This window comes from Rousettus aegyptiacus, unplaced genomic scaffold (genome assembly GCF_014176215.1).
Source record: "Rousettus aegyptiacus isolate mRouAeg1 unplaced genomic scaffold, mRouAeg1.p scaffold_m13_p_1, whole genome shotgun sequence".
Taxonomy (NCBI): Eukaryota; Metazoa; Chordata; class Mammalia; order Chiroptera; family Pteropodidae; genus Rousettus; species Rousettus aegyptiacus.
The window spans coordinates 77,318,190-77,345,747 of NW_023416284.1; the positions used below are offsets into that span (position 1 = coordinate 77,318,190).

A 27,558-nucleotide genomic window follows, 5' to 3' on the forward strand; every position below is an offset into this window, starting at 1 on the left:
AAAGGTATACACGTTGGGAAAGAAGACATAAAACTGTCTTTGGTCACAGATGACAGGACCACCTATGCATAAAATCTGAAAGAATCAACACAAAACTCAGAACTAAGTGATTACAGCAAGACTGCAGGATACAAGATTAATATGCAGAAGTCAACTGCTTTCCTATATACCAACAATGAACAAGTGAAATTTAAAGTTATAAACACAATATCATTACATTAGCGCCTGTGAAAATGAAATACTTAGGTATAAATCTAACAAAATTTGTCAATGAAGAAAACCACAAAACTCATAAATAAAAGCAAAGAACTAAATGGAGAGCTAGTCCACATTCATGAACAGGAAGACTCAAATATTGTCAAGATATCAGTTCTTTCCAAGTTGATCTATAGATTCAATGCAATCCCAATCAAAATTCCATCAAGTTACTTTATGGTTATTGACAATCTGATTGTAAAGTTTATATGTAGAGGCAAAAGACCCAGAAGAGCCCACACAATATTGAACAAAGTTGGAGAACTGATGCTTCCTGACTTCAAGACTTACTATAAAGTTACAGTAATCAAGACAGTGTGGTATTGGCAAAAGAACAAATACTTCAATAGACAACAGATAAATAGAATACCATATGGTTAATTGATCATTGACAAAAGCACCGAGCCAACATAATGAAGCAAAGACAGTCTCTTTGATAAATAGTGCAAATGTATTTATACACAGACCTTACACCTTTCACAAAAATTAACTAAAAATGGATTGTAGATCTCAATTTAAAATGCAGAACTATAAAGCTCCTAGAAGGTAAGGAGAGAACCTAGAGGGCCTTGCATATGATGAAGTCTTTTTCAGATACACCAGATATATAACCCATGAAAGAAAGAACTGATAAGCTGGACTCCATTAAAGTTAAAATTTTCTGTTCTGCAAGATAACATCAAGAGAATGAGAAGACAAGCCACAGACAGAAAATATTTACAAGGCATATCTAATAAAAATTATCCTAAATATGCAAAGAACTTTTTAAGATTACTTTTGTTACATTAGCTAAATGGACAAAAAAATAATTAGAATGTCATTTCCTGCCTTGAAGTTATGATGTCATCCACTATATGGAAACAAAATTGTTGAACAAAGTTTGGCAATCTCTCTATTAATCTTCTTAGGTATATAGCTCTATTTATATGTCTATAATTTTAAGTTTGTCCAAACATCCTGGTATGAAAAATTTTTTTATACCTTTTGTTACCAAAGTGAACAAAATCTGCATTAAAATTACTAGGACCCTTTGAAGAAGCTAAAGTAAGGCAGTTTTTTTTCATTCTTCCCCCATTTAGGAAAAAAGATGAAAAACAACTCTTATCAACTTCTGGTAAAGAATGTGTTCAAGATTTTATATTATTTTAAACTACAATATTTTGAGAAAGATCTTTGCTTTACACAACAGTAAAAACTATATATTTCACATTAACATATTATGTCACCATGATACATAACAAAATGTTACAAACCCAAAATAGTTTGACCACTGTTTATAAAACAACAAAAAAAACCTGAAAGCGATTTAGTGATTTTTTTTAAAAAGGTGTACATTTAAAGAAGAAATTCCTAGCTTTTACTCGGGGGAAAAAAATTAGGTATATTTGAAAGAATGATTTCATCTAAAAAGTTTTTCTTAGGAGAAATCTGGGATTCACTACATTATTCATATTTTATTCTTTTTTCTTTTCTTTTTTTCCAACATTTCTAGCATTTTTCTCTTCTTTGTCGACACCTGGCTACTGCCTTTTGTTGGATTATTATTGACACCAGTTAAACCACACTTCTTTGTGTTAGGTTTTGATTGCCTTTCTTCTTCCTGCACAACATGGCCAGAATCCTTTTCATTGCTTTTGGACTGTTCTTTACTTACTGAAACACAAGAGAGAATGCAGTTAAAGAGTGTTTTTTCTCTTTGAAATAAACATACGCTGACAAAAAAGTGAAGTTATCTGGATCTCCTTCACTTTGACAATTCGAACAATGACAGACTATCAGTTTTTTTAAATGGTCGATTTCATTTACCGGGGAAAAGCTCTGCAGCTGGAGAAAGGCTTTTTTTCTTGTCTGTCACTTCGTCCAACCACACTCCAAGGCATGTCAGCCTGGCATTAGTGTTTACTTCAGAGAGTAAAGATGGGGGTACTTTCTAAAACAAGAAACAAAAATTCATAAAAACAGTAAGGGAATTTTAGATAATTTCTTTTTCCATAACCAAGTCCTTAATTTAAAACATTGTATTTTCTTGAGAATAAAATATGCTTCCAAAATAAAAATTTAGAAGAAATTACTCGTTTATGATTGGTTTGATTACATCCTATATAGAGCTAATTTCTAAGTATTCAGCAAATTAAAATTCACCAAGGAAAGGGACCATGTCTTGTTCATTTCTAGGTTTTAACAAAGAGCCTTGCACAAAGTAGACACTTAATAAATCATATTCACAGAATATTTATGAGAGAACTAAGAATAACAAACCAAGATAATCTAAGAGAGGGAGACAATGGAACTTAATTTTTCCAATTACCTAGTTTTAAACTATTGTTAGTTCTATAATTGATCAGGAGTTTCCATTTTTTTTTTGTTATTTTTTTTAATAATGGCAGTATTTTTATCTAACAAAATTTTACAGGACGTGGTTTCATAGTGTAGCAGTTAGCACATGTGCTTTACACACAAAAGGTCCTGGGTTCGCAGCCCAGTGGAGGTACAGTCCATGGTTTATGGCCATGCCACCCTGAACAAGCCTGATGTCTGATCTTGGAAGCTAAGCAGGGTCAGGCCTGGTTAGTACTTGGATGGGAGACCACCTAGGAAGACCAGGTGCATGCAGGCATCAATAAAAACAAAAAATTTTACAGAGAACCTCAATATACATAAGGAAAAGCAGCAGCACGACTGTGATTGAAAAAGCAAGAGTGCTGAGATATTGCCAGCTCTGACTTACTAATGCAAACCCTGAGGGAACTCTGTGGAACCCTAACTTTAAAACCATGAACATCAATCAAGACTGAAGATATTTTAAAGTTTATTTAAGGGGAGGGGAAAAAAATGGTGTAGATGACGGAGGCTCTGTTCATCCCTCTGGCAACCAAATCAAAGCAAGAAAAAATCGCCTGGGATATAGATGAACAAGCCATATAACTAGGGAGAAATCCAAGAAATCACCCTGCAATGGCAGAAGATAGGATGAGGCGAGGACACGAGGCTGCCCAGTCCCAAGCGGCTGAGAGAGACAGAGGCTATGGCAGCGACAGCAGCAGACGCCTTTTAAAGGGGCCATGTTCACGAACAGACTTTAGCAGTGACAGACCTGCTCGCTCTGAGCACCAGTGCCGGTTCGGCTGTGCAAAGGGCACCAGTGACTTACAGGGAGACATTTTTGGAATGAGGGCTGAGGTGAGACTCGCTCTGCATGGAAGTGCCAGAGGTATCCATTGTTTCTCTGTTGAGCCCTCCCCACTACCAGTGCACAGACACGGCACTGCCATAGCCATGATGTTAGCAAACTGGGTAACAGTGGTTGCTCTGCCCAGAGGATTCCCTGAAACTCCGCCTCCCCCAACTTGGGCTCCACCCAAGCTACATCCAGGTGTATCCTCAGAGAGTCAGGTGCTCCTTGCTGAACAGCACCTAGACTCACACTGGAGGCAGCTGGACTCAGTTTCTAGTGTGGCCTTTTGAGGCAACTATAAGCACAGCATCTACGGATTGCTGGCTGAATCTTAACAGGTGGTTCCGGAGGAGCACAGGCTTGAGGGAAATTTGGCCTGCAACTGAACCCCTCCCAGGACTGTACCACTGGACACCCACTACACAAATCACAATAAGAAGACCAGAAGACTTAGGACATATGCTTAGCAGCCAAAATGGGAAAACAAAGAAGCAGAAACCATATGAGAGAACAGAACAGAGATCCAAAAATAATGGAGTCAAGCAATCTAACAGATGCAGAGTTCAAAACATTGGTTATAAAGATGCTCAATGGACTTTTGGGAAGTGTAGATAAATTCAGCAAAGAGATAAAAAAACATAAAAATGGAAATGAAAATTATAAAAAGGAACCAGTATGAAAAGAACATATTATCTGAGATGAAAAGTATATTAAATGGAATAAACAAAGTGAATAAAGAAAAGGATCAAATGACCTATATGGAGGACAGGAAAGCCAAGGACAGTGCATCGGAATGGCAAGAAAAAAGAAGCAAAGACTATAAAAATAATTTAAGGAGCATATGGGGCACTATTAAAGGTCAAAATATCTGTCTCATCAGCATACTGGAAGGAAAACAAGATGAGGAAGAGCTATTTGAAGAAATAATAATGGAAAACTTCCCTAACCTGGTAAAGGAAATAGACACAGAACCCCAGGAAGCTCGGAGAATCCCAAAAACCAGGGATCCAAAGAGGCCCACACCAAGACACATAATTAAAATGCCAAAGGTTAAATACAAAAAGAGAATCTTAAAAGCAGCTACCTACAAGGGAGCACCCATGACTGGCAGCTGATTTCTCAAAAAAAAAAAAAAAACAAAACAAAACAAAACAAGAAAACAAAAAAACTATGCAGGACAGAAGAGCTTGGCAAAAAATATTCCACAGAATGAAGACCCAGGATCTACAACCAAGAATATTTTATCCAGCAAAGCTATCATTTAGAGTTCAAGGATAGATAAAGAGCTTCTCAGACAAAAATAAGCTAAAGGAATTTGTCACCACCAAGCCAGTATTACAGGAAATGTTGAATGGATTTCTTTAAGAAGAAAAAACATGTATCAAAAACAGGAATAAAAAACAGTAACATTCCTATCAATAAGTACCTCAAATGGAAAAGAATTAAGTGCTCCAACTAAAAGAGTAGATCAATGGATAAGAAAACGAGACCCCTACATGCTCCCTACAAGACACTCACTTCAGATTAAAGAAAAGACACAGACTAAAAGGAAGGGGATGGAAAAAGATATTGCCTTGATGGACCAAGAAGGTATTTAAGTCAGATAGAGAAAGATAAACACCATATGATTTCATTTATATGAGGAACCTAAGGAACAAAAAGAACAAACTAATCTAAAACAGACTCACAAATATAGTGGACAAATTGGTGAAGGACGAGGAGAGGGGAGGTTGAGGGGCTGGGAGAATGGGGTGAAGGGTTAAAGAAGTACAAATTAATAGTTGATGGTAGTCATGGGGATGGGGAGCACAGCACAGGGTATGCAGTTAGCATTAATATGTTGGCTAGGTGGAGGGTCAGGGGAGGGAGGAAGCAACTGGGATAATTTTATGAACTATATAGATATCTACCATGTACTGTATACTTGAAACTAATTAAAATTTTTAAAAAGCTGATTTAAAGATGTCTGACTTTTAACTCTTGCAAAAAATTCCACTTTACCTAACTCAAAGCAATACTGAGAGTAAGACTTACATTAAAGTGTATTTGTATTGTGCTAAGACACTGACCTTATCTTGTTTAAGCTTCCACATTTTGATGAAACCATCACTTGATGCTGTAACAATAACATGATTTTCTGGAGTTTCAAAACTGAATATGTCTTTTACCCTAGGATAAAAATATTAACATCATAAAACATCCTTTCTTCAAATAGTAGACTGTTATAAAGCTTCTATGTACAGTCTCTTGATTTTTCAATGTTTCAAGTGCTTCCAAACTGTTTAATTAATGGTACTAAAATATAACTATGCTATACATCCTGTGAGTCATTTTTCAGGGTTGAAATTCTAAGACAAAACTGACTGTTAACCATATATTAAGAAAAATTTGAAAAGATGATTATAACTATAATCAGATTATCACGAAGGAAAGAAAGGTATTTAAAACAAATCCCCTCACCTTAAGAAACTACAAGTTCAATAGATAGAAAACAACAGAGATGAATCAAGGCTTACCCCTATGTATCCATGCCTCTTGTCTTCAGTGTCACCAATCCTAGTCTAAACTACTACCATTTTTCTTCTGAATTATGAAGAGGCTTAATGGGCCTCAATGCTTCCACTTTTGCTCCTTAACAATTTTTTAAAATGTAAATCAAATTATGTTACTATCAGGCTTAGAAACCTACAAAGCTAGGATCTGCATTAAAACAACATGGGAAAGGAAGTGGCTAGGAATATATATATGAAGCAAGACTGAGCATAAATTGATAACTGCTGAAGCTGAGTGGTAGGTCTATAGTAGCTGCTTCCTTAAACTGGTCTGTCTTTAAATTTTTCCCATAACGAGAAACACAATAAAATCTACAAAGGCATTTAATATAAAATTAAACTCCTCGCCAACAACCTACAAGGCTGTGCACCATTTGGCTCACTCTGATCTAGTAATATAGGTCTTTTATCTGTTCCTAAATACACCCAGCTCTTTTCTCCCTTAGGGCCAGTGCCTGCAGTTCTCTCCTCTTTTTAGAAATAGTGCCTTTTTTATCCCTAAGGTCCACTCTCCCTTCTCTGATCATCTTAACTAGGACCTGTATATTAATTGCAGTACTGAGTATTTACGAAGAGAGATTTCTTAAAACTCATTATTTAGAAAATAAAAACTAAGACTTAAGACGTGGAATATGTAAGTGAAACACATTAAAGTGTAACTGTACATTATCTTCTTTTTCAAAATTATAGTAGAAAAAGCAGGAGCAAAGTCAGGTAGAACTGGGTTTGGATCCCAGCTCCATCACTGAACAGTGGGGTAATCTTGGCAAGTCACTTATCCATTTACTGAGAGACTCAGTGTCTACTCCTAGAAATAAAATAAGCAGTCAGAGGAAACAGAGGCTGGCATAAAACGGAAGTCAATAATGTCATTTATTTCTCCTGCAAGAAAAATAAATTGGGTATAAAGGGGGAAAAAGTGGACAAAGGGAATAAAGTAAAAAGTTAAGAGTGGTTGGGGCAAGCTCGAGACTGTTTTAACTTTTTTTTCCTGTTCAAATATGGTTGTTTTCAGGCCCCACCTAACAAAATTATTGGGAAATTATCTTGTGCGAATGACTAATCCTGATGACTTCATTTTTACATTACTAAGGCCAAGAAGACATTTCCACCATCCTCCTAACTCCACGTATCATATATATGCAGATATGTCTACCTCTGCAGTTGTTCATAAAAGATATATACCCTGCTTTATGAAACTATTGTACATAAAATGTTTGTGAGACCCTATACATACACAGAGATTGGTTGGAAAAAAAAAAAGACAGACCTGTTTTCATGAGCTTTAAATTCACAGAGGCATATTAGTGAATCAGTGTCAAAAAACCTTACAACTTCTTCATCTCCAGCCACTGCAACAATAGACTCCTAGGAGAAAAAGAATAGTATCAGAATGTCAACAGTTCCAACCAGCATACAGACACTAAACTTCTATCACTGATTTCTGATCACTTACTGAAAGAAATGTAACAGAAGATATTCTCCTTTCATTTGTGATGGTGCCACTAACTGATGCTGTATCAAGCTGATAGACATCTATTTTATTCAGTATGACAACTATGTATTTATCTCCTCTTGGGGACCATTGTACTATGTGAGCATCTGTGAATTAAAAGAACAAAACCTTTTAAATTCATAAATAATAAGTTAAATGATCAGAGTAATAATGAAAATAGCAAACATTTATTTTAAAAAATGGCACATTTCCACATCCATTATCCTACTGAATACTCACAACTTATGATACATATTTTTTGAGTTAAATTTTAGACAATAAACTGGGTTCTAAGAATCCTTAAAGGTCACAGAGCTGGTAGGTGTCAAAGCCACTAGAATCCCAATCTAAAAACAGGAATTGTAACCTAAAGCTCTCAGAGATAACCGCCATCATGCAGGTAAACAAATGTGTATATGCAAGTACGTGTGTGTGTGTGTTCATATTCCATCAAGATGTTACAAAATGCATTCCAAATAAAAATAACTCACTTTGTTTTATATTTTTAATGAATGCCGATCTTCCTTCCACAAGATTCCATGTTCTGCAAAACAAGAAGCTCACTTATGGTATGATCATTAACTTTCACTAGGTGTAAAAGTAAGCATAATGAAGGTTTACTTAATTACAGCTTACTAAATACCTGGCTATTCAGAACTGCCATCTTTCTTATAACAACATCTGAAATATTTATTATTAAGCAATATTAACTCATGAAAGAGGTATTCCCACACCTCTTCAACATATTTAATACACTTTCAAAAGGTTTTACCTCCTAAAACATTTCTTTTTACAACTACACTCCTCTTTACAGCTTACAATGACTGAAATGTAATGTGCATGTTTGAATACTGAGCTTGTCATTTTTTCCCTACTATTATGAAAAGGTTCACTAGCTTTTAACCTTTGTTTATATCACAATATTTTTATTTTGTGATATATTTATTTAAATGGCTGACGGCTATGAGACAATACAGAAACAGTATCTAATTATTGTAGTCCCTGGCAAGGGACTCCTGTTGTATTTGGAGAACAAAGACCACAACTCAGTAAAGATGCTCTTGGGCATTAATGACTTACCTTAATGTCTTATCTGTACCCACGGACAGGGCCAACTTGCCAGATGGGTGAATAGAAAGAAAGGTCACATGTCCTCTAAAAGGAAACCAACAGTTAGCCCCCAACTCGACTGGCACCTGAAGACTGCCCACGGGAAAGGGCAGGACTCACTTGTGCGCTTTAATCGACTTCAGGCACTCCCATTTCTTTGCATCCCAGACACAAATGAGTCCGTCTTCTGCCCCACTGATTAAATGCCTGTTGCCATGGAATTGCAAGCAAGTTATTGTGCCTGTGGAAAAACAAAATAGGCAAAATTAATATTCATTTCAAAAGCAAATTCCATTTCTGGTTTGAAGTTTGTGTTACAGTAAGTAAATATCCAATGTAAGTGTTCCTGAAATAAACTTTAAAGCCCATTGTAAGAAGTCAGTTAGCTACACAATCAGCCACAATATAATTATTGTTCCAGAACTGTTTCTGATTAGACTTTTACACAGTTCTCATTTACTGTCCTAAGAATTTAAATAGTCACACTCTTCCATTAAGCCTTCCGTAATCTCCTTCCCATAATTAACAACATTTCCTACATCTTTTCAATTTCTTCACAAAACACTCCGCTCCCATATGCCCAAAATGAAACCTGGATCTCCCATGAAATTCCCCTACAGCTTGAGACAGGGAGATATGTTCATTGTCCTTAAGTATTAAATGTCTGAAGAGAAGGGAGGTGATGAAAGAATCCAGCATTCTTCTAGTTCTCCAAAGCAGCGTATACCATTACACATTTACTCTCAAAATGAGTAAATGTATAGAGCTTAACTGCTCTATAGCTCAGGTGTCAGCCAAACACTGCAGGCCAAATCTGACCAGTGGCCTGCTTCTGTATTGTTTCACTGGAGCACAGAGGTGAGAGATTGTAACAGGGACCGTATGTCCACAAAGCTTAAATATTTGTTATGCTGTCATTTATAGAATAAGAATCTGCATATCTCCTGGTCAATCCTTTACATTGCCCGTTGTACTGAAAAAGCCAAAGATCTTTAATGAATAATTTGCCTCCTCTGTACCTTGGACTCTCACACCTATAGCCAGGACACTTTATCACCTAGAACTGCTACACATCAGAACTCTCGAATTCGAAGAATCTATTATCTGACTGCAACTTCACACCTTTCCAGCTCTTTCATGCCTTCCTTCACTCACATTCCAACTGCTTTTTTATTTCAGAGATCTGCAGACCCTTAAACCTCATTTTCTCTAGGCTAAAAACCTAAACTATTCTTTTACCAAAACTCTCAATTTCCCCCAAAATCAATCCTTCTACTGTACACACCAAATAACTTTCCTCCCTACAGAAAGTCTGTTGCTTATTACTAACTGATGTTCTCAATCCATAGCCTCTAACTTCAATCAGGCAGGCTCTCATCAGTCCTTTTGCTTGTTCTTAATCGGCATCATTCTCATACCCAAACTGCCAGCACTTTTCTCAGCCTGCATAACTCCCTCCCATTGCTGAATCACTAACATCCACCACTCAAGGATCACTAGGATCTCCAGCCACCCCAACCTTCATTCTAACCTTCTCATAATACTGACCTGCTTACAGTTCCATGTGCATACTAGTGGTTAAAAACATGGGCTATAGACCGAGGTTCAAGTTCTAGATACACTGTTTTGCAACCCTGGGTAAGTCATATAATATCTTTGAACCAAGGTTTTTCTCCTCTATGAACTGAAGATATAATTTTTGGCACACTACTGGGTACATGATACTCTCTCAGTAAAGTTAGCTATTAATATGACAATGCTACTTATGCTCCTCATGCTGCTTGCTCTACCTGGAATATTCCTTCTCCCTCTTTGCAAACTTCACCTGGGTAACTACTCATATTTCTCTTTTAAGGTAATTCGGATGTCATTTTTAAGGAAGTTTTCAGTGAAAATTCATTTCTTCCCCCACTTCTTCAGAGTGACTTGAGTGTTTGCCTTCTGTCTCCCAGTATAGACTGTGAACAACTTAAGGACAAAGAATCACATTTTTTTTTTTCATTTCTTTACTTCCTAGCACAGAATCTACTTAATGAATTGGGTAACTGAAGTTTACAAATTGTAAGGTAATAACACCTCAACAGTTTCATCTTTAAAAAATATCATTTTCTTACCATTGTGATGCACTAGAGCCCCATGGTCTATCTTTTTTTTCATGTCATAAATGTGAATTGTTTCATCTTTGCTCCCAGTGACCACAAAACGACTATTAACAGCCAGTGCTGATAAGGAGGCAGTGTGGGCATGGTGAGTGAAGTCAGCCACAGGAGTCCATTTCTGCTGAGGAGTAAAATAATATCACAATCATATCATATAGTTCTCCAGAAACAGATAAGTGGTTCCACAATCCTTGAAAGCTACCAATGGAACCTACGAATGGAGAAAAAAACTACACAATATGTAAAGTAAAATAAACAAATAACTGAGAATTGAATAAGGAAGGTAAAGCGAAGATATAGGACTATATTGTTTTGTATCATGACTTCAAAACAATTATGGATACTGGACAACAGGAACTTTAAGGTCCCACCCAAATTCTTAACTCCTTATTATATTTACTTATACGTGAGACTTGCATACTGTTCATTCAAATGTTCAAACTGAATTTGAATTTATTCACTGAAATATTGAATGACTACTATTTGCCTGGCATCACTTTAAGCAGCTGACATACAGCAGTAAATACAAGAAACAAAAGTCCTTATTCTAATGCAGCTGCCATTGCTGCAGAGAAAAAGACAATAAACAAATTAATATGTCACACAGAGATAAGTATAATGACAAGTTCCATAAGCAAAAATAAATAGGATTAAGAGGGTTCCCAGTAGTATCAATATAAGCCCTAGAGAATGACCAATGATGAGGTCTCAAGAACTCTATACTTAACTGACATGTAACTTTTGGATTGGATAAGTATGATTGGCTAAGTGCCAAGAATACATGCACATACATATCTCAAATTGAAGGAGATGCATCAGGAAGTGTTAGCAAAATGAAAAAACCAAGGAAGGAAAAAACCACCAAAACTTGTCTAAACACACTTAAGATGTGTTATTGCAAACTAATTCCTAAATAACGACAGCAACAGACAGTTCCTCCACCAATAAAAACCGAGGAAGCCTCTTCCAAGTAAAGGCACAATATTCCTAAAGGGCTGCTATGGCCATAAACCAAAGAATAATCTTTGCTTGTTCATATTACAGAAGGAATGTTGGTCATCTGGGCTATTGTCTGTCTAGGAGCAACAGCAGTATTGGGTAATGGTTAAGAATTTCAAGTGTCAAGAGATAACGTGGGGATTTAAATCCCGAGTCTGCCAAATATTAACTGTGTGTGGCTTTGAGCATGTTACTTAACCTACCTCAACTTCAGCTTCCTCATCTATGAAATGGGGATAACTGTAAATGCCTCACAAGATTGTTGAGGGCTACATGTGTTTGAAACATGGTAAGCAACATTATTACAAGAACACAATCAGTAGCACCACTCTTAAATATTCAAAACATTATCTTTCAGCCAAAGACAGATTAATAACTAGAAAACGAAATAAACAAAAACAATTAGTCAAGTCATATACTTCCAATTTTCTAGTTAATTCAAGACTGACATCTTGACTTCTCCATACAGAAGCGCTCAATGAAATAGGTTTTAAAGATACCTAGGATTGCTTAGGGGGAAGAATAGTCCTAGACTAAAATATCTTATTTCTAGTCCTGGTTATGGCCTAACTACCTGTTTGACTAATGGCACGCGTCTAGTAAAATACTTATACTTTGTTGTAATTTCTCTCCATGTATCTGTCTCTCAATCCTCTCTCCCCCTTATGCTAGGAACATGTCACTGCAGGATCATACTTTTAGCTTCTTTGCACCTTCACTGCAAGCAATGGTCCCACGGTAAGGGTCCAATAATAATGAATTAGTGTCACTTTATCAATGGATTTATCCTGACCTAACTCTAATATTTTGTAAAACTCCAGGACAGAAGCTCAGTGAAAGAACGAACTATTCTTTTCTTAAACCCGGAACACTTAAACTGGCTGTCAACTTATGGGCGCCACCCTTAAATCCATACGCTACGAATTTGCAGAAATACCAGCTTCCTTCGTGCGCTGTGGTCAAAAATGTCTACTATAACAGACATTACCTCATTTTATGAAATGCCTACTCCATGATTTAAAAAGCTACCTTAGGTTTCCTGAGTTTGACTGGCCAATTAATCTCTAAAGGATCAGACAGTGTGTTGACCACCGGTGACGTGTTTACCTGGGTCATGTGAGTTGACCAGCCCTTCCCCCGCCCACACCTCCGGCGGTTCCTTGGCAGGTCGGCTCTTACCTCGTGGTCGCCGCTTGCTTTGGGCTCCGGGTGTACACTGAACCCAAAAAGGACCTGCTCGTAGCAACCAGCAACCAGCTCCATTCAGCAGCGCACGTGCCAATTTAGCGTGCGGCGTCCAGCATACGGGGCGGAGACGAAAGCGGACGTAAAATGGAGAGGGCCCTTCCGCCGTCGGCGCACAAATGACGTCACGATGGGAAGCTGCCTTTTAGGTGCCTGCATCAGTGGAAACGGATTCGGCGCTCGAAGATCGCGCGACATTACTAAGCAGAGAATAAAAAAGGATGCCACATGAGGAGATTTTCATTGTTATGAGAAAAAAAATGGGAGTAAGTAGGCATATTCTAGGAAGCTATGAGCTGGGCGCGTCTAAGGGGAGTGGGCGGGACATTCTTTGCGGAAGCCCCTCATTTCCGTGACGTCTAAGGAGGGGGCGGGGCAGTTTAGGTCTGGGGTTAGACTCTTGGCGGTGTGGTTCTGTCGGTGTGGGTTAGTGTTTGTTGTGCGCTGTGAGACGCGTGGTAGGAGTTAGGTTTCGTTCAGGGGCCGGAAGCAGAGGCGTGATCCTTTCTCTTTCTCATTGTCTGGTAGCAGGGCAAACAGGGACTGGGATTTAGGGTTTGCAGTTACCAGAGCAGGCGGCGAAGTCCGGGCCCTGAAAGTTCACTTCCGCGTTCCCGCGAGCCCAGGCCAGGTAATCCAGCCCTGCACACCTTTACTTCCTGTTTGGTTCACTTGTCTAACCCTGGGGTCCAGTTGGCAGCGTTGTGACACATCTTGTGGAGGGAGGAGGACTCTTTGCTTGAAGGGAATAAAGACTACTTGAAGAAAGAAAGGTGCAGTCATTCTTGGTGAGCGTTTCAGAGGAAAATACCATTTACACCTGTCCCTCTATTTACGCGGATTGTCCGTTCCACACGTCTTTTTTCTTTCTTTCTTTTTTTTTAACGTGGAAGAAAACTGCATAAAAACAGTCCATCAGTACAAAAAAAAATACTAAATAGGCCCATATAAGTAACAAAAATATTTAACATTTTCACAAAAGTGCTAATGAAAACTCAGAAAAACCAATATAAATTATATTCTCTGTCGGTGTCTCTAAAGCAATCCACCTCTTTTTAATTGGCACAAAGTCGTTATTGTCATTGCTCAAAATATTTGAAAATACTACTTCGGTTTCATTATTTACGTTTATGTTTTTGGATGATCATTTTCCATCCCCATCTTTTGCGAAGTTTTCATAAATTCTTGAGTATTCACTACAACGTTTTTAAAAATTGTCAAAATTTTAAGGCTCATTAGATGTTTGGGTCAGTATGGAATTCCAATTTCCAGTTTTTTGGCCAATTGCAGAGCTTTGTAAATATTTTCTGCAGTGAAAAACTAGTTCAAGGTCACTGCTGTGTTCATGGGCAGGACGGGCTTCGAATATTAAGTGAATTAATTCATAATCAGTTAATTGGTGATCAACCAGTAATTCGTTAATATCATCTACATTCAAATTATCAGAACCTTCTTGAAATTTAATAAAATAATACCAGTTAATTTAAAATACCAGAAATTTATTTAATAAATTAATAACGCCAGTTAATTTTCAGTGGTTGGAACCATATCCCTTGGTACAGCCACTTCTGGCCGTGCTGCTTTTTAGGAAGCATTTAAAGTTTCTGGCTTTATATCGCTCAAAGCTAATATTCTTGATACAACTTAAAATGTGTATTCCGGGCTTCTGTAACTGTGAGTCATTATCTTAAAGTTTATTAAACATATTAAAACTTCGTTTAATATAATTAATCTTATAGGAGAGAATAATGCCTTGATGTAAAGGTTAGATCAAGGAAGTTAGATTTGGTGGCAAATACTATATACAACTTTTATGTTTGGATGTTCTAAATTGTGTGAGTGACTAGGTGCATTATCTAAAAGTAAAAGTATTTTAAAAGGAGACATTTTTCCTTCATATAATTTTCAGCTTCTACAGCAAAACATTTGTAAAATCAATACCAAAAAACATCAGTAGTCATCCTTTCTTTATTTGCCATCTAATGAATGGGAAGTTAATGCATTAATAATTGTGTGTTAGTAAGTATTAGTTCTTTGTATGTTGCTGAGTAAGCTATTGTTTTTTAGAAAGTGTAATCGCCAATAATGGAAATGAAGAAGAAAGAACCATGTGAAAGGAAGTTGTGTAAACGGAAACCGCATATAAAAAGTCCACATAAATGGAATATTTACTGCATATAAACAAAAAAAAAACTCATGTAAAAAAGTACCGCGTAAATTGAGGGACTGGTGTATTTAAGTTTACTACCTTCCCAGTTTAAGTGCAAAGTCAAACATTAATAAAAGCTGGATGGCTTGAATTTACATTTGAGATTTTCATGAGGTTCGGAGATTCAGGAATGTGTTAGAAATGACATCTTCGTACAAACTTAAAAGTAGAATAAATCTTGGAATGCATAATTTGTCTCAAATGCCACAGCAGGTGGATTTGACAAGCAGTAAATAGATACATACATCAATGTTGATTCTTCAAACTCCATTTAGTGTCAATTCTGTAGTACTTACACCCTTTTGTTTCCAAGAACATTTGTTCCCTGATGCTCTGAATTGTCAGTACGCGTTTAAGGTTTGTTTTAATTGATGATAGGTCTTGTAGAAATGATTTCACTTTGGATAGTCAGTCATTCACTGTTTTATAGTAATTGCTTTGTGCTAGTTATCTTCATTATGTTACAAAGAGTCATAAGTTATTTTACTATTTAAATTATTTCCTATTTACTGCTTCTTAACTGTTAACACCAGAGAACCACTAAGGTCAAAGGAGTGTAAATTGCTCAAGTGGGTGTCCCCTAGGAATGGAACAAAGAATGAGTAAGCAGAACATTTCTTTGGCATCTCATATTTTATATTTATAAAAATATGACTATTTGCAAATATGACTATTTGCATTTTACTTCATGACATTTCTTTTTATTTTAATGCAAAATATTTTCTTATCCAAAAAGAAAAAAACTTTGAATAAAACTATGTTTCAAAATCATGTGATTTAATTCTGTTGCTTTTGGAATGCCCCTGGTGCCCTGCCTGTCACCCCAAAGAAATCTCAACTGCTATTTGTGAAGAATTATACTATATTTTTTGAAATTAATTTTAACATATCACTATAACAGGATAATTGCTATATTCAACTTCTCTTACCAGATTGTCACACTTTTGCCTGCTAAGTATTTGTCACATTTTAGAAAAGAACCTTATAGCTTGAAAAATATTTCGCTGCAATCAGGAATCTTTTAGGATACAGTTGGTTCTAGAATGAGAGTCATAGTGTAAGCACCATAAACATAACTCAAAGTGGTTTAGTCTTATTTATTTTTATTTTTATTTTTTTATTGTTGAGAATTAGTGGAACCAATGATAGAGCTCAGATGACCTTAGAAAGCATCTAGTTTAGGTATTCCTAATCTGTGGGAGTTCATGGATAAGTTCTGGGGACTTTGAACCCCTTGAAATTATGTGTAAAACTGTATATGTATATTTTTAGAAGGGAGAATTGATAAAATTTCATTACATTTCAAAAAGATTAGGGCCACATTAAGGTTAAAATACACTAAATTTTGAAATAGGTCCAGAAAAGGAACTCTCAAAACCACATAACTAAGCAACAGTAGACCCAGTGCCGCTGCTGCTTTTTTTATTTCCTTGGGCTTGAACATTCTTTTTAACAGAAGAAAAATGGCTTTCATTGTCTAAAGAAAAACACAATACAAAATTATATACCTGTTCAACTGGATTCAAACTGAGCATACTTCCTGAAAAACCTCCTGTTCTGTTTCCAAACATAGGATGTAAAAAGCCATTTAATCTCATGTGAAAACTTCATTTGCCAAGAAACAACCAGCTATTCAGTTTATTAACACTAAACAGGGTTTTTAGTTTTGCTTCTAAATTACTGATAGAAAGCTTTTTATGATTGAGCCATGTGTTGATTTAGTCATTCAACAAATACTTGAGTGTGTGGCTTTGTTTGATTTGCTAAAGAACAAACACCCAATTTTTCTTTTTTTAGGGAGTGGGGTGGTGGTCAAGTGGATTTACAGGGGTAAAAGTAAGATACAGTGGAGAAAAGTCAGTCCTGTTAGAAATAGCATGTGAGTCTAATATTCCTGCTCTATTACCCTCCTTTCTTAATGTAACAGGTAGATAGTCAAAATTTGAGACTACAGAGGTTGCATATGATTGTATTCCCAGAGGACTTGGATCTCCTTTGCACATAGAGCTAAGGGAAGCAGAGAGTGGGCTACTTCTCCTGGACACTGGCCAATGGCCAGCCTGGATATAAATTTGTTTCATCTGCTTCATGGGAATAATTTATGTGAAATATGAGAAGTTTTCATTTGAAGCTTTTAGAGAGCAAAATAATATTTAAGAACCCTTCCTTGTTGCTGTCACCTACAAAGCCCTGAATGCCCGTCCTCATCTCGGGAGCCTTGCTCACAGTCCTCTGTGCCCCAGCTTCTGCTATCTTCCTATTCCACTGGCGTTTCCCTTCCTCAGCCTCCTTACCACCTCATTTTCAATGTTCAACTTCTACTTTCTTTTCCAACTATGGCTTCATCTCACTGATGTTTTATTTGATGTCTAAACTGCTATAGTAGTTAAGAATTGTGTTTAACATCATATAACTTAAAATGACAGTGGCTTAAACAAGACATTTATTTCTTATAAGAAATCCAAAAGTAGACCAGTCAAGTGCTGATGTAAGGAATTCAGTCACCGGGGACCCAGATGCATTCTCTATTTCAGATCCTATATTTGTAGTACATGACTTACTCCTTGATGTCACCCCATAAGCCAAGATAGGTGCAGTTATTTTGGCTCCAGCCATCATATCTGTAATCTTAGCACTAGGCTTAGGGAAAAGATGGAGGACAAAAAGGCCTTCCAGCTAAGGAAACACCCTTTGCCTGCACAGCCTTCCTCAATCTCCTTGTAATAGTTCTGCTTACATCTTATCAGCCGTACATTAGCTACCTGACCACATCTCCCTGCAAGGGGGAAGCTAGGAAGTGATGTCTTTTAGCAAGGCCTATTGCTGCCCCCAAGTAAAATCAAGTTTCTGTTATTAAGAAAGAAAAGGAAACTGAATACTGGATGGCCCTAGCAATGTTTGCTGTAGCCGCTAATCAATAACATCTCCCTTGAAGACAGGGAAATCCATTAGAGTATAAGCTCCATTATATCACCAGTATTACTCACCCTGGCTTCTATATAGTAGGGACTCACTAATAATGGGTGAATGATTTAAATTTCTTGTGACTGTTATTTTTCACATTACAGGTATGTATAAAATACATCAAGCACTTGAATAGTGAAATAGTTACTTATGAACAAGCTTCAGGGAAATAGCCAAACCCTAACTTCTCTTAAATTTTGACACTTTATGTAGCCTTGCTACTTAAAGTGCACGAGAACTGGCTAGAAAGGCATTATCCGAGGACCTACTCCAAACCTATTGAACCTACATTTTAACATGCCCAGGTAATGTGAATGTGTGTTGAAGTTTGGGAAGCTTTATTGTGCTTTTAAAAAAAATACTGAACCACTGAAATATTAGTTTTTTGGTCATTGTTTTTTGTTTTCTCCCATTAAGAGAGTGAGAAAGTGAATGAGAGAGGAGAACGAGAGAGAGAGAGAGAGAGAGAGAGAGAGAGAGAGAGAGAGAGAGAGAGAGAGAGAGAGAGAGAGAGAGATGTACCACTTCTTCCTACCAGCTAGCTGGTTGGGATGATTTCAACCTGTAGGAGATAGTTTTTTTAAAAATCCACCAGGATGCTGGTTCTAATAATTACTGTTTGTAGGTAACTAAACTGAGGGTGGAAACGTCAAATTGTGATATTTGAAGTGACTCTCTTAATATTATTATTATTGGAGGTTAAAGTGGATACTTCTTGGTCCTTCACAGCTGTCCAACACATACTCCCTCTCCACCCCCACTGGGTACTGGAAAGTTTCCTCAGGCCTGACCTTTGGGAGGGGGCTGGCAATTCAAAGCCAGCTGTAGAGTTTGCAGAATTTCCGAACCCAGGTGACCTCAATGCATTCCTGCCCCCCACCCACCCTTTAACTCCATTGTCAGAACGTGGAGAAGTTAATTGCCTAGCGGGAATTGCCACTAAATGTAGTTACTTTCTGAGGCAGTTGTGAGTTATTTGTCAGGTTGAAAGGTTTTAGGCTGGGAGCTGGGATTTTTGATGCCAGAATAATAATTGTTGATTCCTTGTCTCGTTTTATCAAGTTTCTGGATAAATGGCTGGACAGGAGAGTTTTGCAGGTTTTGACACATCTCAACAAAATAATTATTACTGGTACTGGCAAAGGTGAGCTGTTTTTCCTACTTTGAATGAAAATGAAGGCACTGTTCTAGTACATAATTTTTGGCAATTTACGGACTACTGCTTTGAAAATAGAAATTCTTAAGCAGTTAAAGCAGAAATGATCCTTACTTGTAACTTCCAGGAAAGAAGAAAGAGTCGTAGGGTTTTGAATGATTCTGCCTTGGTTGGTGATGTCATTCCTGTTGTTTCCCCCCTGCTATTAGAGTGAAGCAGGAGTTCCAGCCCTGCCAGGGTTACCCCTTTGGCAACTGGTATGAGCAACAGTATGGCTGTTGTCCTCTTTCTGGCTACAGCTTTGGTTGTACAGTGGATGGAAGTGAACACAACCTTTCTGCACGTGGGACCTCTGGACACCCTGCTGAAACTTCGGTTACACCTGAGGTATCCCTCCCAAAAAAATGAATCCTGTGTCATTCATGTGCCCATCACAGAAACATCTTTTTCCTTTCTTCACACCTCTACATCCTGTCATTCAAATTCTCACAGCCATGGCTTTTGCTCCCTGTTTTGATACCAGAGAGTAAAAACGGATGACCTAAGAAATTTTGACTTGCAAACAATTTAAGTCCTTTTTGTCTTCCAAAAACAAAGGCTGATGAAGTATGTGTCTAAATTCTTGCTATTAAATTTTAGGTTATCATCTTTCAATAATTTTACTAGATTTTATTCTTAAATACAAATTAGGACAGGAGGTAGTTTTTTTGTGTGTATTGTTTTGATATAGCAGTGAACATTAACACACTTTAAAAAGATTTTAATATTTCGATTACTGAAGTAATCTAATTTTGAAACCACACAAAACCTTTATTGGCGTGAGGGAAAGCCTCTACCATTCCCCTCACTTCTCCTATATCCTTCCCACTTAGAAGAAAATACTATTAAGTATTATCCTCTAGATTTTTGCCTTGTACTCCAGCTAAATCAGTGTGTTTGGGCTTTTTTCTGGTTTGAGAAGCTGGAGATTCCTTGGGCAAGAATGGACTGTGCAGTGTATACTGGTTTGCTCCTTAATTGCGTCTGCTTACTGGTTGCATCAGGAGAGCTTTCTATAAAAGTTGCTCATTCTATTGTGCTATGATTTTTGTTCATCCCTTATTTATTGACATTTTAACAAACTTCTTTTATCTATCTTCAAGCATTTGAATGTTTTTCGGCTAAGAAAAAATTGCTAGAAGTGAAAGATCTGGATTAAAAGATATAACACTTAAAATTTTAAACAGCAATTTACCAAAAAAGCCTGCCTGAGTTTATGCTTTTCACTGCTGTTGCAGGTGTACTTGCTTCTCTGTGTTTTCGTGAGTGCAATTAGCCAATATGGACAGGTGAGGAAGGAATTTAGCTATTTATGGCAAACACCTGTGCAAGGGTTTGTTGTTATCTGTGTGCTGTGACTTAGTTGATGTCTTCTGCCTACCTTTTTTATGTTGGGTTATGCTTCTTTTTCTTGACCGTGTAAAATAATCATGTGTTAGGGAAATTATCACTTTGCGGTCCAGCCATTACAGATTTTTCTCCCCAGTTTATTTCCTAATGTGTACAGTGACACTCTGTGTGATAGTCTTGTCTTTAACACAAGAAACGCAAGAGTCGAATTTAACATCTAAACCCTCAGTTTTTAAAACTTGCATTTGCTTGGTATTTTTTTGCCTAGACTTTCATTTTGTTCTTCAAGTCTGTTTCAGGTGTGCCTCTTAAAGAACTATCTTGTTAGATTTCTTGGCTTTTCTTTTTTTAAAACCCAATTTGAGTTTTATCCTTTTAGCAGATCCTTGATACTACATCATCTTTTTAAAGAAAATGTTTGGCTATATTGTCTGGATTTTTTTTTTTTCTTTTTCCACTTCCTTTTGGCAGGGGCGGGGGAGATGGTTCTAGTAGTGGTTACTTTTATATCTTTAAACGGAGAAGTATAGGTTTGAGTGTATTATCAACTCCAGAAATGAAAGTATTTTTTTTATCTCTCTATTCACACACACACAAAAAAACCCTAAGAAATTAACACCCTTTTAGCTCTCTTTGCCATTCCTTCCCTCCTTTTTCTTTCCATTTTTGTTGACACATTGTTTTTTTTTAATCTCACTCTCTATTCAAATTATTACTATAACATGTACTTTTTCATTCAAGAATTATAAATATATTCTCTTTAGTGGTTTTGCTTACCACTCTTGTGCCACCTGCCTGCTCTCCTGGTGGGAGCTTCCAGTAATGAAAAAATTCAAGATGGTAAGGCTCTGTGGTGTGTCTTTTTCATTCACACATCCTCTCTGGAGTCTTCCCTAATAAATCATGTCCTCTCTGAGATGTCATAGCTTATTGCTCACTTCCTCCTCTGTAGCACACACATGCCATAGACCTTATCTCCCTGAGTGAAGGGGTCAGCCTCCTAAGGGCCCTTTCCATTTTGACATTGTGTCTTGCTTAATATCAGAGGGAGTAGATGTCTTCAAAATGATTTTCAGGTCTTTGGGGCCTATCAGCACAACTTTTCCAAACTGCCTCTAACAGAGGAAAACCATTTGTAGATGCGCCCTTCTTTAAGGACTACTGGCAGCATGCACTCCCAGGTGAACCTCAGACCGGGGAGAATCTTACCCTAGACAACTTCTGCTCCCCACAGCCTAGTGAGTTAGGATCCACGTTTACCAGAGCATGCATTGAAAAGAAGGAAATGTGAGGTTACTTAGACGTTGTATTATAAGCACAGATTCTGGCTGTTTTGGCCATTTGTAAATAGAAAAAACAAAAAACAAAAAAAACACTGTGTGATTAAGTTTATGGTAATCTTATCATTTATTTTCCAGATCAGGATCTATTTCAGAGTGAAAGGGAGGCATACTTTCAGAAAGATTGAAAAGAAGAGATAATGAATCTTTGGCTTTCAATAGAATCTTGTTCTTATCAGTAGGGAGGCTGACATAAGGTCGTTGGTGCCAGGAGCTAACTCAGACCTTCCCGGATGGGGTGGTTCCTTGGAACAGCTGTACATCCCTAACAAAGACAGGTTCCCAGCAGTTGCCTATAAAGAAGAGTAATAAAAACTTACACTGTCCCAGTAGAAACAGAATGTGAATTAACCAAGATATATTTTGGAAGGGCTTCTGGAATTTACTTCTTTCGTTATGTAAGAAGATGGTCGATTGGTTTGCTTTTCTGTAGCCTCTGCATTTCCTCAAGCAGTTACTGTCTTGGTCCTTAGCTGAGCCATGGAGTTGGGGGATGTCATTAGAAGGTCTCTAAAGGGATATGCTCATGGAGACTTTGCAGATTGTCACCTAGAAGGAAGGGCAGAGCTCCAGGGCATCTAGGACAAGGACTATGGAGTCTGGATGCCAAGGCCCCTGGATCTGTTTCCTAGCCCAGGGCCTAAGCTCCCAGTTAATTCTCAGAAACTTCAGAGAGGCCAGAGGCCTTTGTCAAGCTTGCTCTTCTTTTCTCACTTTTCTTCTGTTGACTCAGTTCACTCATTTAATAATTATAGTATTAAACCATTTAAAGATTCTAATAAAAATTCAGAGTAAATTTGATGTAAAAGGAGTTTAGTGTTTTAGCTATTATTTTTGAGAGCTAGACTTTTCCAAGAAAGCACGTGTCGATAGTAAATCTTTAAGTAAAATAATTTTTTCCTAAAATACTGATTTTCATTACAGGAAACCACAGCTCTGGCTGCAAACCAAGATGAAGACCCACTAGAAGGTAATGGAAACCTTGTGTTGCAGTAGTTGAAAACAAAATATAATCAATTTCCAGTTTCCTCATTTACTTAACAGGCTAGAAACTGAGAGATTGCACTGGAAAATACCAATGTAGGTTCCCTAAGCCATTCTCTTCAGCAGTTTGTCTAGTTTTTCGAAATTGCTTTAGCTAAGCCTGCTCTCTGGGTTGAGATCCATTTCCTCTGTAATTTGGGATTACTTATGCTTTACTTTTGATTTTTAAAGAGAAAAGCATGAGGCAGTTACTGTAGATTTGGCTTCCTAGCTTCCTTAGGGTTATTGGTTCCTGGGGGACATATCAGGCTCCCTCTATAGTGTCTGGTGGTGCTTCCTACAGTTTTTGGTCTATTTTGAAAACAACAAAGTGTGTCTGCCCAGAGAAGAACCCTGTTTCTTAATGTGTCTTACTTGAGGAAGGAAAGAAAACGTTTGGAAAAAGAAATAGAAGAAAAATACAGAGAACACTTTTGCCTGTTTCTTATCACATACCCATCTGGTCTCTTTCCCTATCTTTACCCCATCCCTACAAGACAAAACCACCCACTGCCTTGTGATTTTGTCAAAGATGAGAGCATCCATCTTTATAGTTCCTGTGACTAATACAAAGTCTTCATGTTAGTTGGTGTTCAGTGTTTAAATAGAAATACTATGGGGCAGTTCTACTTTTTAGTACTTTGATCGAAATATGAATAAAAGATGCTCATTCTAGCTCTGAGGGAGATTTCATTTGGGTTAAGTGTGAGTGTTGCAGTAGTAGAACTGCTTTCATCAGTTCTGCAAACAGTCTATAAAAATAACAAGAGGAACACATATGATACGAATGTGCTTTATAGGTCTAGACTGCCCGTGTTCAGATCTCCTACTAGCTCTGTAATTCCAAACAAATTAATCTCCAGTGCATCGGTGTCCCCACCTGTAAAATGGGGAGTTAAAATCTACATTATAGGAAGTGTGAGGACAATAGCTCCTAAGTGCTTTTAAGTGTTTTAACAGGGTCTGGCACATAATAATCACTCAAATGTTAGTTATTTACAGATCTGGAGCAGCTCTCTACAGTAGAAACATAATGTGAAACACAAATCCACTCACATAGGTAGTTTTCAATTTTCTAGTAGCCAAAGTAAAAAAAAAAAAAGAGAGAGAGAAACAGGAAAATAATTGTAATACTTTAACCTAAAATATCAAAAATATTATTTCAACATGTAATCAATATAAAAATTTAATTGTAGATAAGACTAAAGGGGGTAGAATATATGGTAATGGAAGATTTGACTTTGGGTGGTGAACACACAATGCAATATACAGATGATGTATCACCGAATTGTGTTTAAACCTATATAATTTTATTAACCAGTGTCACTCTAATAAATTTATGTTTAAAAAATTTAATGAGATAAATTGTTTTAATACCAAGTTATCAAAATGTATATTTATATCATATCTGAACTAGGAATGGCCACATTTCAAGTGCTCAATAGCCACACATGGCTACTGGATACTATATTGGACAGCATGGGTCTAGAGAGTCCAAAAGTTTAGGGAAGATGTAATTAATTTGTGTTTTATAGACTTCTATTACTCCTATGGCCAACATCACTGGAAGGGCCTACATCATTAATCTGGGGTTCCTAGCTGACCATACTGTATTCGTTTTCTTGGCCACAAGTTACAAGAGAAAGAGTGCTCATGAGCATGTGATCTTGACATCTCTCTCCCCACCAGGAACACACAGTTAGGAGCCTTCTAGTAAAACAACAGTCGATGAGGGTGAAGGAAAGGACCCTGGGGCATGACTTTAGGAAAGAAAATTTCAGAAAGTTCAGAAAAAAATAGAAATATCTAATTTTATAAAGAGCCTCAAAGGAAAGATGGTTCAAAAGGGATGGGATGCTCTAAAGCAAGGGTCCCTAACTCTAGGAACCATGCTGTACAGCAGGAGGTGAGTGGCAGGCGAGGGCCAGGGAGCCAAGCTTCATCTGTATTTGCAGCCGCTCCCCAGTATAGCATCACTACCTCAACTCCACCTCGGATCGCCAGGCATTAGATTCTCATAGGAGCATTGGACCCTGGTGCCAAAAAAGTCAGGGACTGCTGGTCCAAAGAACAAGAATTAGACAACACAGTCTGGTTCCAGGGAAGAAAAATGAGAAGTAGCTCATGAAACATGATATGCAGGGGCTATTTGATGATCTTGGTTCTAAAATGATAAAATCAGAAGGAGATTGTATTAGTTCAGGCTGTTGTAAATATCACAAATTTATTTCTTGTCGTTCTGGACACTTGGAAAGTCCAAGATCAGGTGCCAGCTGATTTGGTTTCTGGTGAGAGCTTTCTTCCTGGCTTGCAGATAACCGCCTTTTCATATCCTCATGTGGTGTGGGGAGAGACATCTCAAGCTCTGGTGTCCTTTTAATAAGAACACTAATCACATCAGACTACAGTCCCACCCTCATGATCTCATCTCTAATTGTCTCCCAAAGGCTCCATCTCCAAATACCATCACATTGGAAGTTAGAGTTGCAGCATATGAATTGGGGGTGGGGGGCACAGTCTATAACAGGCATATAAATACAAATAAATAGCATGAACGCTTGTATTAGAAGGCAAATTATGGCCCTGAATAAACTAAGGCTTGCAAAACCTATAAACGAAAACAGAGGGCTTCTTCAGTTACATTCGGTACAAGAAGAAAAATAAACACTATGTTTTAAAAGTCAGTTACCTTGGAAACCTGGCAACTCGAAATAAATATCTATGTCTGATGTTTTCATGATAACAACACCACTTCCTCGTCACAGGATTCCACATTTTAGATAAGAAAGTCCAGGTTCCCCTCTGTTTCCAAATTAGTTGCTATATGTAATTTATTCACTTATATTAATCTGTTAACTAAGCAGATGAAGCAGCATGCTTATGTTTTCAAACCCTATCAGAGACTTGGTCCTGGTTCTCCGTTTGGCACCACATCCTCCCAGGTGCTCATGTCAGAAACTCAGGAATCATCCTTAACCCTCCCTTTCTCTTTACCCCAAATTGACTTCATCTCCAAATATTGTCCATTCATCTCTAGAACTGCTCTTGATTTTGTTCATTTTATCCTTCTCATTCACCATCCAGATACTCATTGAGTCTGGTAGCACTACTTCTTTTCTAGCTACAATTTCTATTTTCAAGCCTTAATGGAAGGGAAGACACAAATTAAAATTTGTAACATTGTCTGCAATATTTCCTGCTAATGTTTTTTTTTAAATTGTGAGACATTTCTAATATATGTCCTGTAAAACTATATATTTTTTTTCATGTGCATTATTGGCTTTGGCAGATCCAAATCTTCATTTGAATATCGAGGAATTAAACAAAGAGTTTATGGTGAAAAGTGAAGAACTCTACGACTCTCTCATGAATTGCCACTGGCAGCCTCTGGATACAGTTCACTCTAAAATCCCAGACGAGACCCTTCAGAAGCCAGATGTTCATTGAACTACCCAATTATTATTTTAATTGTATCTTGGTTTTTTTTTTTTTTTTTTGGAATATATTTTCCCAGAGTGTACTACTGGGCTCTGTATGGAAATGTAAATTTTCCAAGACTTAAATATGATTGATATGATAAAAAATAACGTAAATAAACTTTACCAGCACATCTATTTCCAGAAGTGTGTTATATTAGATAAATGCCAGAGGAGGTCATGATAGAACAAGTTACACTGTAAGCCATTCGAAAATGGGTCGGACCTGAACTGATTGGCCTTAGCTACTCTAATATAATTTCTGCTTTCTTTTAATGTTAAACTCTCATAGAAATCCTATCCAGAGATGCATGGTTTCTCACCTATATCTGTATGTATAGCAAATGCAGATTAGAACTAGATGTTTGATCTCCATTTTCTGACCCTCAGGTCTCTCATGGGAGAGCTAGATAGTAGAATATGAATGGAGGCTCATTTGTCTCAATTGAACAGAAAAATTACTAAGCGTGGAAGAAGTTTTCATGTCAGCCTTCTAAGAAAGGAATCAGGCCCCCATAAAAGCCAGTTCTGAAACTTCCATGACTATATTGACTGTGCCCATTATAAAATGTGTGTGCGTGTGTGTGTGTGTTTGTGTTTTGTCCTAAAGATAAATACTGTTTATTGCTTTGCCATGGATAAATACTTAAGTGAGACCCTCGGGACTTATCTAGGTGACTTGAAGGCCTGAAAACTTGTTGCTAAGAAGAGTTGGTCAGACTCTCTTCTGCTCTAAGAGTCTTTAAGACATTAATCCTTGTCCCACCTAAGCGTAAAGAGCCAAATCCAATATGGAGAGCCAGGTGGGCTACAGCCCCTGCAAAGGAGCTTCCTCAGCCTCGTAGCATAGGACAGGGTTTCTCAGCCTTGGCACTGTTGACATTTTGGGTGGGATACTTCTTTGTCGTGGGGCTGTCTGTGCATTGTCCTGACTCCTGACACTACATGCCAGTAGTGCTCCACACTTCAGTTGTGACAACAAGAATTTCTCTAGAGGTTGCCAAGTGTCCC

General features: G+C 37.4%; 2 protein-coding genes across 6 annotated transcripts; one reads left to right on the plus strand and one right to left on the minus strand.

The window, feature by feature from the left end:
* Positions 1-1,359: 1,359 nt before the first annotated feature.
* Positions 1,360-13,076, minus strand: PAK1IP1 (PAK1 interacting protein 1). Of its 2 annotated transcripts, none has more exons than XM_016118794.2 (10): positions 12,925-13,076; positions 10,702-10,864; positions 8,708-8,828; positions 8,558-8,632; positions 7,969-8,021; positions 7,439-7,584; positions 7,253-7,350; positions 5,500-5,599; positions 2,062-2,185; positions 1,360-1,908 (listed from the first exon to the last, which is right to left on the minus strand). In XM_016118794.2, exons 1-10 carry the CDS (start codon positions 13,006-13,008, stop codon positions 1,703-1,705), a joined length of 1,170 nt encoding a protein of 389 aa, XP_015974280.2. In that variant the 5' UTR covers positions 13,009-13,076; the 3' UTR covers positions 1,360-1,702. The 2 variants fall into 2 exon arrangements, with proteins under 2 accessions (XP_015974280.2, XP_015974279.2); XM_016118793.2 differs by having other exon boundaries at positions 10,702-10,867; positions 12,925-13,070.
* An 84-nt stretch (positions 13,077-13,160) lies between these two features.
* Positions 13,161-26,683, plus strand: CUNH6orf52 (chromosome unknown C6orf52 homolog). Of its 4 annotated transcripts, XM_016118803.2 has the most exons (6): positions 13,355-13,621; positions 18,377-18,468; positions 19,226-19,307; positions 19,529-19,706; positions 22,973-23,018; positions 26,361-26,683. In XM_016118803.2, exons 3-6 carry the CDS (start codon positions 19,237-19,239, stop codon positions 26,516-26,518), a joined length of 453 nt encoding a protein of 150 aa, XP_015974289.2. In that variant the 5' UTR covers positions 13,355-13,621; positions 18,377-18,468; positions 19,226-19,236; the 3' UTR covers positions 26,519-26,683. The 4 variants fall into 4 exon arrangements, with proteins under 4 accessions (XP_015974291.2, XP_015974289.2, XP_015974287.2 ...); XM_016118805.2 differs by lacking the exons at positions 13,355-13,621; positions 18,377-18,468 and adding an exon at positions 13,161-13,256; XM_016118801.2 differs by lacking the exon at positions 18,377-18,468.
* Positions 26,684-27,558: the final 875 nt, after the last annotated feature.

What these genes read in the sequence shown, in the direction of transcription:
- PAK1IP1 (XM_016118793.2), bottom strand. Translation starts at nt 13,008, where the DNA reads ATGGAGCTGGTTGCTGGTTGCTACGAGCAGGTCCTTTTTGGGTTCAGT. An exon ending in AAGCAAGCGGCGACCACGAG is followed by an intron (nt 10,868 to 12,924) that starts GTAAGAGCCGAC and finishes TTTACTCCTCAG; the next exon opens with CAGAAATGGACTCCTGTGGC. An exon ending in AGCTGCAGAGCTTTTCCCCG is followed by an intron (nt 1,909 to 2,061) that starts GTAAATGAAATC and finishes CTTGTGTTTCAG; the next exon opens with TAAGTAAAGAACAGTCCAAA.
- CUNH6orf52 (XM_016118805.2), top strand. Translation starts at nt 19,237, where the DNA reads ATGGCTGGACAGGAGAGTTTTGCAGGTTTTGACACATCTCAACAAAAT. An exon ending in TATTACTGGTACTGGCAAAG is followed by an intron (nt 19,308 to 19,528) that starts GTGAGCTGTTTT and finishes CCCTGCTATTAG; the next exon opens with AGTGAAGCAGGAGTTCCAGC. An exon ending in AGATGAAGACCCACTAGAAG is followed by an intron (nt 23,019 to 26,360) that starts GTAATGGAAACC and finishes TGGCTTTGGCAG; the next exon opens with ATCCAAATCTTCATTTGAAT.